This window comes from Schistocerca americana, chromosome X, assembly GCF_021461395.2.
Source record: "Schistocerca americana isolate TAMUIC-IGC-003095 chromosome X, iqSchAmer2.1, whole genome shotgun sequence".
NCBI lineage: Eukaryota > Metazoa > Arthropoda > Insecta > Orthoptera > Acrididae > Schistocerca > Schistocerca americana.
The window spans coordinates 103,091,989-103,106,370 of record NC_060130.1 but is presented as its reverse complement, the minus strand read 5'-3'; the positions used below and the strand labels follow the sequence as shown (position 1 = coordinate 103,106,370).

The window sequence follows — 14,382 nt, the reverse complement described above, 5'->3', positions numbered from 1 at the left end:
CAATTTCGCTACAACAACCCTGTGTTCACTAATCCCTATATCAGTTTTGATGCTGGTTATTAACTCAGGATTATTTGTTGCTAAGAGGTCAAGTGTCTTTTCACAACCATTTACTATTTGCGTGGGCTCATAAACAAACTGCTCGAAATAATTTTCAGTGAATGCGTTTAGCACAATTTCGGATGACATTTTATGCGTACTTCCGGAATCAAGCATGTATTTTCGCCAACATATCAAGGGTAAATTAAATTCACCACCAACTATTATCATATGAGTCGTGTACGTGTTTGAAATAAAACTCAAGTTTCCTTTCAACCTTTCAGCAACTGTATCATCTGAACTGGGAGGTCGGCAAAAGGATCCAATTATTATTTTATTCCAGTTGCCAACAATGACCTCTGTCCATACTAACTCACAGGAAGTATCTACTTCAATTTCACGACAAGTTAAACTACTTCAAATAGCAACAAAGAAGCCACCGCCAACCGTGTTTAGCCTATCTTTTCGAAACACCATTAGGTTCTTTGCAAAAATTTTGGCTGAGCTTATATCCGTCTTTAGCCAGCTTTCAGTGCCTATAACGATTTGAGCATCAGTGCTTTCTATTAGCGCTTGGAGCTCTGGTACTTTCCCAACACAGCTACGACAATTTACAACTGTTATACCAATGATCACTGTATCTATGTTCTTCCTGTATTCAGTCTGCACCCTTTGTGACTGAAGCCCATCTTGTGTTTTCCCGAGACCCTCTAACCTAAAAAACCACCCAGTCCACGTCACACAGCCCCTGTTACCCATGTAGCTGCCACCTGCGTATAGTGGACACCTGACCTATTCAGCGGAACCCGAAACCCAACCACCCTTTGGCGCAAGTCGAGGAATCTGCAGCTAACATGGTTGCAGAACCATCCGAGCCTCTGATTCAGACCCTCCACTCGGCTCTGTACCAGAGGTCCACAATCAGTCCTGTCAACTATGCTGCAAATGGTCATCTCTGCTTTCATCTTGCAAGCAAGGCTGGCAGCCTTTACCACTTCTGTTAGCTGCTCAAAACCAGAGACAATCTCTTCTGATCCAATGCGACACACATCATTGGTACTGACGTGAGCAACCACCTGCAGTTGGCTGCACCTTGTGCTCTTCATGGCATCCAGGAGGACCATTTCCACATCTAGAATGACTCCACCCGGTATGCACATGGAGTGCGCATTGGTTTTCTTACGCTCCTTGTCAGCCAAGTCCCTAAGGGCCCCCATAACGCGCCTAACGTTGGAGCTCCCAACTACCAATAGTCCCACCCTCTGTGATTGCCCGGATCTTGCAGGCTGAGTGGTTCCTCTGAAACAGGACAGGCGACAGCATCTGGCTCAGTGACAGTGTCAGCCACAGACAGCACCTGGAACCTGTTTACCAGACAAACTGGTGAGGCCTTACGTGCAGCTGCCTGGGAAGTCTTTCACCCCCTGCTTCACCCCAGGGCGACTTCCCACTCGACCACAGGTGAGGGGTCAACCTCAGTGCAAGCAGTAACTGGGTTGGCCACCGGTGAGAACCGATCGGAGGACTCTGACGCGCTGGATGTGCGTTGGATCCCCACGGCTGGCCCACAACAGTGGTGCCCATTCACTGCAGCCTCAATCCCGAAGCCATCACAGCCTGAAGCTGAGAGCGAAGTGTCTCCAACTCAGCTCACATCTGCACACAACAATTGCAGTCCCTGTTGATACCAAAGACCGTGGAAAACTAAATTATGCAGATAAACAGACTATCGGCACGTGCTGTGCAATTCTAATGTAGTCCCTGATGAAAACACGCAAACTGCATCTAGTAATACGCAGATATTCAAGAACCTAACTATTGAAGCACTCAGGTGAAACCAAATAATTTGCCCCTGATAAGGAACTTGTAATATATCACAAAATTGGTTTACTTTCCGACGCAAACGGAAACACAAGAACTGTGGCTACTAGATTTTAAATTTACACGCAGAAACTCAAGAAACTAAACGCTTAAAGCACACAGATGGTATAATAAAAAACGCTCCTGGTTAGGAACTCGTAAATGTCACAAAAGCAGTTTACTTATCTGTTGGTGCGTCTGTCGCGGTCGACTACTACTGCCTGACTGAGATGTGTTTGTTTGGAAAATTGAAGACTGCTTTAACTGCATAGTCAAGATGTTTATATGTAGTAGATATGACATGGATCTAGAGGAGTAAGTAGTTGTACAAGATGGGTATGTAATTCCATGGAGACAGTTTTGAAGCCTAGTGAGACGTCTAGTGTGTTTAGGATTTTCTGCAGCTCAGTCTGAATAGAAAGAATTGAATCATGAGGAACAGTTTTCTATGTCAAAGTGCTTGACAGCTGACAAAGTCCACCAAACAAGATGGCACATGGCTGAGACTCTGGACTCACACTCAGGAAGATAGCAGTTCAAATCCCTCTGTAACCATCCATATGTATGTTCCATAATTTCTCCAAATTGCTTAAGGCAAAAGCTGGTATGATTTGTTTGGAAAAGGACGCAGCTGATTTCCTTCACCAATTCCTTGCCAGATCTAGCATGTGCTCTGTGTTTAATGACCTCATTAAGCCCCTCTGCCACATAATCACACACCCTAGTAGTGCAGCCTTTGTCCAGAGGAAGGATTATAATAAAGTGGTCTGCCTTCAGATCACTAAGAACTTGGGACTTGACTTAACTTAAGCGACACTTGAGATTTTGAAGATATTTTTCAAGTACAGCTAGGAGGCAATAGTAGAAATAATGAAAAGTTCTGTAGTTTTTGGGTTGGAATTGGGTGGTGAAATGGTACTTCAATTGAAGCTATGGGTGAAGAAGTGGAGATCTTTCAGTATGGCAGTGTGATTAAATTTGGTTTTAGAGCTGAATGTTAAACCTTTTGATAGAAGGAATGTCTCAGGAGTAGACAGGGATATGAAACAGGTGTTAATTGGACCTGGGGCTGTTAAGTATTGGTATACGATTATGGCTCACAGTCTCAATTTTCTGACTTGTATTTTCCATTTCATACAAATTAATTAGTAAGAAGACAACATTTTGTCAGTAATAATAACTAAACTGATATATTATGCTGATACTGGATGCTGTGTGACCACCGCATAAACAGTCTTTGTTGGGAAATGTCACAAAACAAAACTGAAGCATAATCAAAAACATCATTTCAGTAAGATACTTTCAAAGTGTTAGTAGGAATGCACTGTAGGTATTTACACATCTTTGTGAGAAGTTTGATTACTGGCACCCTTCAGTTAACTGTATTTTTTTGTACATTCAGCTGCTACATTGTTAAACTGCATATAGTTCTTTACTTATAAAAGTCAACAGTTATAATGTTTTCTTCTTTGTGAAAAATCCTATACAATTATGCATTCAGGAAAATTACAGTGCAAAAAATAAATTGACTATGATGATGATTACAGGCCATGGGATAAAGATAGGTATATGGCACCTGATATTGAGGCTGTGACTCAGTTATTGTTGGAGGACAAAATATGGGGAGCTGTCCGTCATCATATTGACTATTATCTGGCACCACATGTAAGCATACAACAGATTTATCTTTCTGTGTAATGATAAGTAACATTACTATCTTTTAACTTTTAAAATAAATAACCAAACAAATCTGAATACATGAGTGGTACCATTCAGTATGCTACCAGAGAATATCTACTAATATGATCTTAAATTAAATGTTGTTACAGGAGAAAGAGACAAGGGTTTTCAGTCCAACTGCTGTAATGGTAGGAGAAATTCAAAGAGATAGGCCCCACGTGGAAGTTTCAGCTAAGAAGCGGAGATTTGAGCCATAGTAAAACAATAACTTCTAAAGATTTATATAAAAATAATTATAGAAAAATGATAGAATCAATGTATCTTGCTTCATGAAAAAAGTGAAGTCCTATGTAAAAGAGTTATATGAAGTTTTGATTCAGTTACAGTATCATTACTTACCTTATTGGGTCATAAATTACATCAAAATTAATAAGGGATGGTCATTTGGCATAGGCCAAATATTTTAGACCTTATGTGAAGCAAATATAATTGCTACAAGTTATCTTGGTAGAGTGTACTATGTGATGTAGCAAAATCTGTTCTCCTTAATTTTAAAGAATTTGACAAAAAGATCATTTGGCATTTCAGTTTTTCATTTATCAGCCGTAGATTTTTAGTCTCCTCTACAGTTTCTTTTAAAGTTTTTGCAGATTTAACAATTGAAAAATCATATGTGAGCCAGATTTTAAGAAACTTAAGACTAACAGAAACATATTTTTCAAAACTAGCTCAGAGAGAACAATAGTAGAAATAAAGTGTTACAAAACCCAAACTAGTTGTAGTAAATGAATGGCACATTATGTAGATAATGAAGAACTACAACATGTTTATTAAATGTAATAACCATGTGTAATCTCTTCCACTGCATCTTTAAACTTTATTTCAAATAGTTAATAAATTTATTTTCTTTCACACATTACATTTGACACTATTATTTTGTTCTCCTTAGTTTTGCAAGCTTTATTATTGTTGTGTTGTTTTCTAAACTTAGTCTAAGTGGAAATTTCCTTTATATCACTGGTGATAGATTCTGGATTCAGCAAAAATATTTTATCATGGATTTTTGAAAATTCATAATGTGTAATTTGGTTGTGATGGCAATACCCATATTTTCAAAGTGTTTCTATTTGATACTGAATGCCAATTATTGATGGTTAATTAAGCCAGGACCTTCACTGTGTGCTCATTAATATTTTCACTGTTAAATTCAGTTTTCATGCTAGTGGAAGAAGGGTTGTCATGCTGATCAGTTTTTATAGCTTGTTTTTCATTGAATCATTATACATACAGAAGAACTGTGTTACAACGTTTTATAGCATTAGGCAAAAAGTAAAGTGATTTGTGGATGCTCCTGCTCAGATGAATACACTGCATATAAGAAGGTAATAACTGTTCTCGAAAGAACAGATACCACTGATGAGCGTGCAGCTTCTCTAGAATAAATGATAATTGAAACCCTCAGCTGCTGACAGGTGTTGCTGACATACCTTGATGGGGACATCTGAAAATGGGCGCCCTGACCAGAACTCGAACCCGGGATCTCCTGCTTACATGGCAGACACTCTATCCATCTGAGCCACCGAGGACACAGACGAATAGCGTGACTGCAGGGACTTATCCCTTGCACGCTTCCCGTGAAACCCACATTCCCGGGTTCGAGTCCTGGTCGGGGCACACATTTTCATCTGTCCCCATCAAGGTATGTCAACAACACCTGTCGACAGCTGAGGGTTTCAGTTAATTATCATTCACTGCATATAACTTTTAAGGGGATACCCCTCTTGGAAGAATGGATTTGATGAAAAAAGGCAGTTCAGCAGTAGACAAGAAAATAGTACATTGCACTAAAATGTATCTGTTTCTTATAGAAACATGACTTCAAACAAATATTCTATCAGTTCTGTCATCAGCAGATATAATTAAAGAATTAAGATGCATCCAAGTAAACAGCAAATAGGAAAAATTACATTATTAATCAATGCTCAAGGCAAACCTATAAGTAGGAATGTCAACATAGCCTGTGGTCTTCTGCTGGAGACAATGCCCACATAGTGCCTCTCACTGACAGTTTTCCATTCTGTTGGTGTTCTGCAGTGCTGCTACATCACATGTCTACATACAATAAACTGTTGATCCATTTTTCATGTGTCATAATAGATGATGAATGGATTGCAAATGTGAATACAAATTTAGAGGCTCCTACATTAGTCCGTAGTTTTACATATTGTGTAGTGAGACAAACATAATCCTGAGGAAGAATATATCCTAATATTATGGTCTGACATAGAACAATAACTGCCATTGGAACTTCTAAATATTGATGCAGGCTGATGACAAATATACAAGACCTACTCTCTCTACCTCAGTGCTGTAGTATATGCTCCACATTTCAGTATTGGTACAGAACACATTTATGAAGTTTAGGAAGAAAAAATCTCCTCTTTTGTGCAGATCCATGAACCTATACATGTCCTTTTCCCCAAATATCAACAAAAGTTTGTGACCTGTCATATTTGCAAATAACATCAGTTAAGAAGGAAGTAAATTCTTCACTGCATTTATGGTAACAGGAATTCCGATATGTACTGATGACTTATTTCTTTTTGGAGCTTCAGTATATGTTTGTTAGAAACACATTATCATAGAGCCAAAAGAACTGTATATTACACTAACTGAGTGTGTGAAAAAAGTTACTCTAAGAACTTTAAACAATAACCAAGCAACCTATGGGCAACATTATGTTTCAATTAATACAACAAATAAAAATTATAAATAGACTTTTGTCTGTAAAAGGAAACAAAACAGGAAAAAGCAAAATTGGAGTTAGACTACCAGCTGTGTGTTGTTCAGGCTAGATATTTTCCCAAGGAACAAAAAAGCCATTGAAATTTTCTGGCAGATTAAAACTGTGCTGTACTACAACACTAACCTGATTAAAACTATGCTGGACTGGGCCACTAACCTGTTCCAGTCCAGCACACTGTTTTAATATCCCAGGAAGATTCATAACAATGCAAACATGATAGAGAGAGAGAGAGAGAGAGAGAGAGAGAGAGAGAGAAAGTGAGAGTGAGTTTGTGGGGGTGGCTGGTTGTAATCTCTCCAGAGTTTCTGTGCAAATCAAGGTTTCAAATTCCCGTGCATAGTGCCTCTTGACTGCAGTTAGCGTTGAAAATGGCAGGGTGTGCTCCAGTCAAAATATCAGCAGTTGCCAATGATGTCATCCAGCTGGTTAGTCTACATTGCTCACACACCTATCAAAAATTACAGTTTGGTGGGGAAAGATGACTCCATAATTTGTGTTGCAGTAACTCTACACCACATTCCTGTTTTCACAACATGTACAGGGTCTTGAGGATTTTCAGAACTCCCACAATGATTGTTGAGCTCAGATACCCTGATAAATGCAGCTGTGTAACATCAGAATAAAAAGAGCATTTCAGAATCAGTCTGTCCATCAAGCGCAGACTGCAACAGCCAGTCACTGTACCGACAGCCGGCCGAAGTGGCCGTGCGGTTAAAGGCGCTGCAGTCTGGAACCGCAAGACCGCTACGGTCGCAGGTTCGAATCCTGCCTCGGGCATGGATGTTTGTGATGTCCTTAGGTTAGTTAGGTTTACCTAGTTCTAAGTTCTAGGGGACTAATAACCTCAGCAGTTGAGTCCCATAGTGCTCAGAGCCATTTGAACCATTTGAATCACTGTACCGACACCCAGCAACAGTACCTGCATTGATTAGTCAATGCATTACCACTAACTTGTAAGGTTTCACTTTGAGTTTGTGTACACTTGAATTAGCAGATGCTACTGGAACTGTAGTCTGAAGTAATAAAAGGCACAATGATTTTCTCAGATTTTTTTCCAAGGCCACTCCTAATAGTTCTAGTCCATTCTTCATTAAAACACTTGGTTTTTTACACATTTTTCGTCAAACATATGTTTCATATGTTTATTTATTAGCCATTCAGCATGTTTACCATGCAATTGGCTTTGTCAGAATACATTTTACATACTCATAAAATTATAGTTGTTACCAATTTTTACATTATACATTATGCATATATATACATATATCTTTTCAGTAGTTAGTAATTTTTACATTTTACACTCATCATCATTTTACATATACATAAATACATATAAACACACAAACTTCTCACTAATCAGAAGATTTCACCAGTAATCACTATACAGTTTACACTCAATAATTAATTACACAGTTTTACGCATTTAGTTAATAATAGTTACATAATTTCATTGTTTATACATTCCTCCCAAATTACTTCCAAGATATTCTTTAATTGAGTAGTATGCTTTATTTTTTAACCATGTGTATAATACTTCCTCAAATTTAGACAGGGTGAGGGTTTTGACTGATTGTGGCAGTTTATTATACACACATCAGAAAAAGTTTTGCATCACCTAGGTTCCCAGAACACCTGAAGAGAAATGTTGACTGTGGATACTGTATCACTGACACCGTCCCTTTGACTGTTTAGAGATGTCACTAAACCCAGCCAAAGATGTAAACAACCACGCATGAGCAGCACCTGTTAGACGCAGGGGGTCTGACAGCCGATCAGTTCCCATCATACTACCAGGTAGGAGGTACACGGCTCATGTTGTCTGTAGTTCAACCACACCCAGATGGTCAATACCACAATTTGATCACATCCGCATTGTTACTTTGTGCCAGGAAGGGCTCTCAACAAGGGAAGTGTCCAGGAGTCTCGGAGTGAACCAAAGTGATGTTGTTCGGACATGGAGGAGATACAGAGAGACAGGAACTGTTGATGACATGCCTCACTCAGGCTGTCCAAGGACTACTACAGCAGTGGATGATCGCCACCTACAGATTATGGCTTGGAGGAACCCTGACAGCAATGCCACCATGTTGAATAATGCTTTTCATGCAGCCATAGGACGTTGTGTTATGACTCAAACTGAGTGCAATAGGCTGCATGATGCGTAACTTCGCTCCCGATGTCCACAGCGAGGTCCATCTTTGCAACCATGACACCACACAGCTCGGAACAGATGGGCCCAACAGCATTCTGAATGGACTGCTCAGGATTGGCATCACGTTTTCTTCTCCGATGAGTGTCGCATATGCTTTCAACCAGACAACCATCGGAGACGAGTTTGGAGGCAACCCGGTCAGGCTGAACACCTTAGACACACTGTTCATTGAGTGCAGCAAGGTGGAGGTTCCCTGCTGTTTTGGGGTGGCATTATGTGGGACCAACGTACATCCCTGGTGGTCATGGAAGGCACTGTAACGTCTGTACGATACGTGAATGTCATCCTCTGACTGACAGTGCAACCATATCGGCAGCATATTGGCGAGGCATTCATATTCATGGATGACAATTCACACCCCCACTGTGCACATCTTGTGAATGACTTCCTTCAGGATTATGACATCGCTCGACTAGAGTGGCCACATGTTCTCCAGACATGAACCCTATCGAACATGCCTGAGATAGATTAAAAAGGGCTGTTTATGGACGATGTGACCCACCAACCACTCCTGAGGGATCTATGCCAAATCGCCATTGAGGAGTGGGACAATCTGGAGCAACAGTGCCTTGATGAACTTGTATGATGCCATGATGAATACAGGCATGCATCAATGCAAGAGGATGTGCTACTGGGTATTAGAGGTACCGGTGTGTAAGGCAATCTGGACCACCACCTCTGAAGATCTCACTGTATGGTGGTACAACATGCAATGTGTGGTTTTCATGAGCAATAAAAAGGGTGAAAATGATGTTTATGTTGAACTCTATTCCAATTTTCTGTACAGGTCCGGGAACTCTTGGAACCGAGGTGATGCAAAACTTTTTTTGATGTGTGTATAACTTTAGACTTAGGTGTTTGTGACTGTTGTGTGTCAGTGACAGCCTAGAATACAGTATATCAAGCATGCTGTTACTTCTAGTGCTGTGAAAATGTAAATTCATTCTCTGTGTAAATTGTTGTATATTTTCTTTTACGTATATTAAGTAAGCAGTTATACGTATAGAGACTTGGGAGGGTCATTATGTTTAATAGGCTGAAGTGCTCCTTACAGGTTTCTCTTGGACCCAATCCTTGTATACATCTAATTGCTTTTTTCTGCCATCTGAATACACAGTTTGTACCTGTTGAATTACTCCATAACAGAATCCCACATTGTAGCTGTGACTGAAGGAGTGCATAGTAACAAAGCATCAATACATTTTTACTGACAGAATATCTTAGTTTATACAACAGGAATATCACGCGTGCTAGTTTGCCTGTCAGATAGCTTATATGGTCATCTGACGAGAGCCTTTGGTCTAATTTCAGTCCCAATAGTTTGACACTGTGATTTTCTTCTTTTCCTACCTTCAGATTAAAATAAATTTCCTCCATTTTTGTGTTGTTCATACATAACTGGTTAGCAATAGACCACATCCTACATTTTTCAAAACGTTCATTATTTTTGTCTGCCACCTCTTGCATATTCTCACCTGGGGAGATCATGGTCATATCATCAGCATATAAAACATTTTTGCAGGCTGTATAGTTTGAGAAGTCATAACATAGATGATAAAGAGGAAGGGTCCAAGAACGGAATTCCTCTCTTAATTTTCATTAGTTCTGATCTCTCATTGTTCACATACACTAACTGTTACCTGTTATTTAGGTATGATTTAATAAAATTAAGTGGTTTGCCTGCAATACCATAATATTCTAATGTTTTAACAATTAACTCATACGATACTGAATCAAATGCTTTGCTTAAGTCTTAAGTGTCACAAAGGTGGACAGTTTCCTTTCAAAAGCATTGTGGATTTCAGTTATCATAATAATAATAATTTTATTGTCTTTAAGCCATTACAGCAATAGACAAAGTAGTACACACAATACAATACAGTACATGCTATAAAAGAACAGAATTGTTATTAACGTTACAGTTTAATATCACAGGTTATGAAATCCTTATTATTGTAGAAAGGGTTTACAACTATCCAGTCATAAAGTGTTTGTTTGTATTGTTGCTCTGGTAAATTTTGTATAGCTTGTGGAAGTTTGTTAACTAATTTGTGGCCCATAAGTTCACAACTGTTAACTGATTTTGACAGTCTGTGGTCGGGTGTATAGTTACAGCTGTTTGTCCTAGTTTTGTAACAATGTATATTTGCCCTGCATTTTACTTTAGGAAAGTTCTTTTCTGTGTAGATTAAAATAAATAAATATATATATATAAAACAAAGATTCTGTAACTTACCAAATGAAAGTGTTGGCACATTGATAGAGACAATAACAAACACAAACACCCCCCCCCCTCCACACACACACACACACACACACACACACACACACACACACACACACACATTTCAAGCTTTTGCAACCCACGGTTGCTTCATCAGGAAAGAGGGAAGGAGAGGGAAAGACGAAAGGATTTGGGTTTTAAGGGAGAGGGTAAGGAGTCATTCCAATCCCGGGAGCAGATATACTTACCTTAGGGGGAAAAAGGGACAGGTATACACTCGCACACACACAGATAATAAATATATAGGCTAATTACTGTCATGATTTTTTATTGAGTGAACAAAGGTTTACAATGAGCCTTGTATGGCAAGCCTGTAATTATCCTAATAGCTTTCTTTTGCAGCAACAGTATATCATGCACACAAGTGGAGTTTCCCCATAAAATAATACCATAGGATATGATGCTTTGGAAAAATGAGTAGTAAGATATTCTAACATAATTTTTAGGTACACAGTGCATTAATCGCCTTAACAAATAGATTACCCTAGACAATTTACCACTAATATACTTAATATGTGGATTCCAAGAAAGTTTATCATCCAAATATACCCCCAAAAATTTAACACAACTAGGATCATCTGATGGAAACTTGTCTTTTTAACTAAATGCCATCTGCTGGGTTTTGCTTTCATTAAGCAAGAACCCATTTGCTTTAAACCAGAGTGAAGCTTGCTCAATTGGCATTCAATATCTTTTATGGTTGACTGATTAGTTCTAAATACAAACTGGCTGTCATTAAGTAATTTATTGCTCTCAAAATACATGTAAATGTGTGTGTGTGAGCAACTATCAGTGATTTTGGCCAGTATAGGGACAATTGATATTATTCTATAGTTATCTGGTATTTCTCTGTCACCTTTTTTGTATATGGGGTGTGTAACCGTAATTTTAAGGCAATCATCATCAAGGATTTTATTTGCAAGGTAGAGTAGAGGAGTTCTAATTTCCTTAATTATAGCCTTTATTACAATGTTACTGAATCCATAGTAGTCTTCTGTTCTAGAGTTGTTCAGCTTGTTTACAGAGTTACTTACGCCTGTAGCAGTTATTCTACTCCAGTTAAATCTTTTAGCTGTTTTATTCTGTGATCACAAAAGAAATGTTTCCGCATCAGTTAAATTGTCACTTTTTGGTACATGACAATTTACTGAATTTATGAAGTGTTCATTGAGATTATCACAATTAACTGGGTTACTGATTTCTACCTTTCCCATGTTTATCTCACTTTTAACTATGTTCCAGGCAGATTGACATTTGTGTTTAGAATTTAAAATATACTCTTCATTTGCTTTCATTTTTGTTGCTTTTATTTCAGATTCATATATTTTTCTAAAGTTTAAATATCTATTCTTGTTTTCTTGACTGCTTTCAGTTTTGTCCTTCATTACGAGTAGAAGGATTCTGATTTTACTGAGGTGCAGGGGTGTACCACTACATGGATGTAGTCTCTTCAGTTTCTTTATTACTCTATGTGTCATATAATCACTGGGAACATATACACTGGGAAATTTTTGTATGAAGGCAACATGGCATTCCGCATATCACCGTTGTTACACAGTTTAACATAAGAGACATTCATTGACCTTTTATGTGTACTATAGTGAACAGAAAATAAACAGAAGAAAGAAAAAAAAAACTCAATTACAAAATAAATGAGGCACAGCACATGCTGTCATCACCATCTGAGTCATAGGCCAGTGGTGACTGGAGCTTGTCTGTAGGGGTATCCCCTCCTGCACAATGTCAAAGACAGCATATGTGAAACACCCTGCACATAATACAATGGCTTTCACATACTTTCTAATATACTGGAATGTACTAACAAAAGTTCTCTGTATTTATTGTTTATGTGACTTAAGACATGCAATAATAAGTTTTACACCAGTGTAATTTCTAAGAAACAGGTGGAACAAGCATAACGAATATAGTACACTGTCACTCGAAATGTTCAACACAGTTTTTCACATGCATTTCATTAAGTACTAGTGAGCCCAACAATCCCTTACAATAGCTAAATATGTACGGGAATCAGATATAGGTCCTAATCTGGGTTAGTCCTGGGAATTGTGCCAAAACATAAATTTCAGCTCCTCATTGCAACTTCACCCAATTTGAAAGTGTGGAACCCGTAATTGTTATAAATCATCAATAATATGAATGATAAAGGCTCCTTGGTTTTTTTTTTTTTTTTGTCATTTTTGAGGCTTTTTTTTAAATTTTTTGTACACAATTCAATTACAAAACTACAGAGTGTGCTATATTTGTTGTTTTTTTGATACTGTGTGGTAAGTCTATGAACTGGATGACTGAACTACCAGTTTGTGAAAAGGTAACATACAACTGACAATGAGAAAAATTTTTCAATTTTTTTAAATTCCCTGCTATCATAGTTAAAACTGACAGCAAGAAAGAAACTGAAACCACACATTTTCACAGTAAAGCACAGCATTTACTTTCTCACAATCAGGTGTAATAGAAAAACAGTACATCATTATTTAAAAAATATACAGCCTACACCTGTTAGATTGTTTATTAGAATACTGTGTAAAACTTTGAAGTAAATTGGTGAAGACCTTTTCGAAATTTTTGGGAACACTGTTTCCCCTCTATGTATTAGTATAGATACGAGATTATTGATGAGATTATAAACAATATTTTCCCCCTCCAAAAAGAAAAAAAAAAAAATCTTTTCATCTCTGGGACAGATGTGAAAGGTGTTAATCTAGGTGCAGTGAGTCATTCAGACTAGTCCCATACATAGTCAATGAGATTCGAGACCAGGAAAAATGCTCGCCATGGAATTGTGCAGGAAATCAGATATTTCAGCTCTTCTCACACACTTAAGTTCAGCAGTATTTGCCCAGTGTGTAAATAGCGCGTCAGGTGATGAAAACTATGGGAAGTTGGATTACTTGGCAAACTTCTATTCATCAGTTTTATATGGAATAATTTTCTGACACAATTCCACATTTAGACACAAAGTATTCATTGTACAGAAACACTTTGAAGGAGTAATATCTGGTATCCAGTCTCAAGCCACCAGTGTCAGCTGTAGGAGTACAGCTGTGTAGTATCACAATTCAAGAGTTTGAGATATAGCAAAGCAAGGGTCACTACTCTTGCTACAATTCTAGTCCTTAAGTGCATAGTTTTTTCTTTTTTCCATTAAATACAAGGAATAGTCAAACTAAAGCAAGACAGGTGGAAAAAAAGTGAGTAAACTGTTTATTGGCTCAAAAGTAATCATCATACCTGCTAATACATTTACCCCACTGTGAGACAAGACAATCAGTGCCTTGATGGAAATATGTGTGCAGTTGAAACTTCCTGGCAGATTAAAACTGTGTGCCCGACTGAGACTCGAACTCGGGACCTTTGTCTTTCGCAGGCAAGTGCTCTACCATCTGAGCTACCGAAGCACTACTCACGCCCGGTCCTCACAGCTTTACTTCTGCCAGTATCTCGTCTCCTGTTACTGACAAAGTCATGCACCTCTTTGTC

General features: G+C 38.3%; 1 protein-coding gene across 1 annotated transcript in view; it reads left to right on the top strand.

Annotated features, from left to right (window-relative positions):
• Positions 1-4,498, top strand: part of LOC124555556 (histidine ammonia-lyase-like) — a 244,837-nt gene extending 240,339 nt beyond the window's left edge. The window contains exons 16-17 of the mRNA XM_047129513.1: positions 3,447-3,564; positions 3,729-4,498. Coding sequence (XP_046985469.1) covers positions 3,447-3,564; positions 3,729-3,836 — 226 coding nt within the window. The 3' untranslated portion in view covers positions 3,837-4,498. The remainder of the gene's footprint in view (positions 1-3,446; positions 3,565-3,728) is intronic.
• Positions 4,499-14,382: the final 9,884 nt, after the last annotated feature.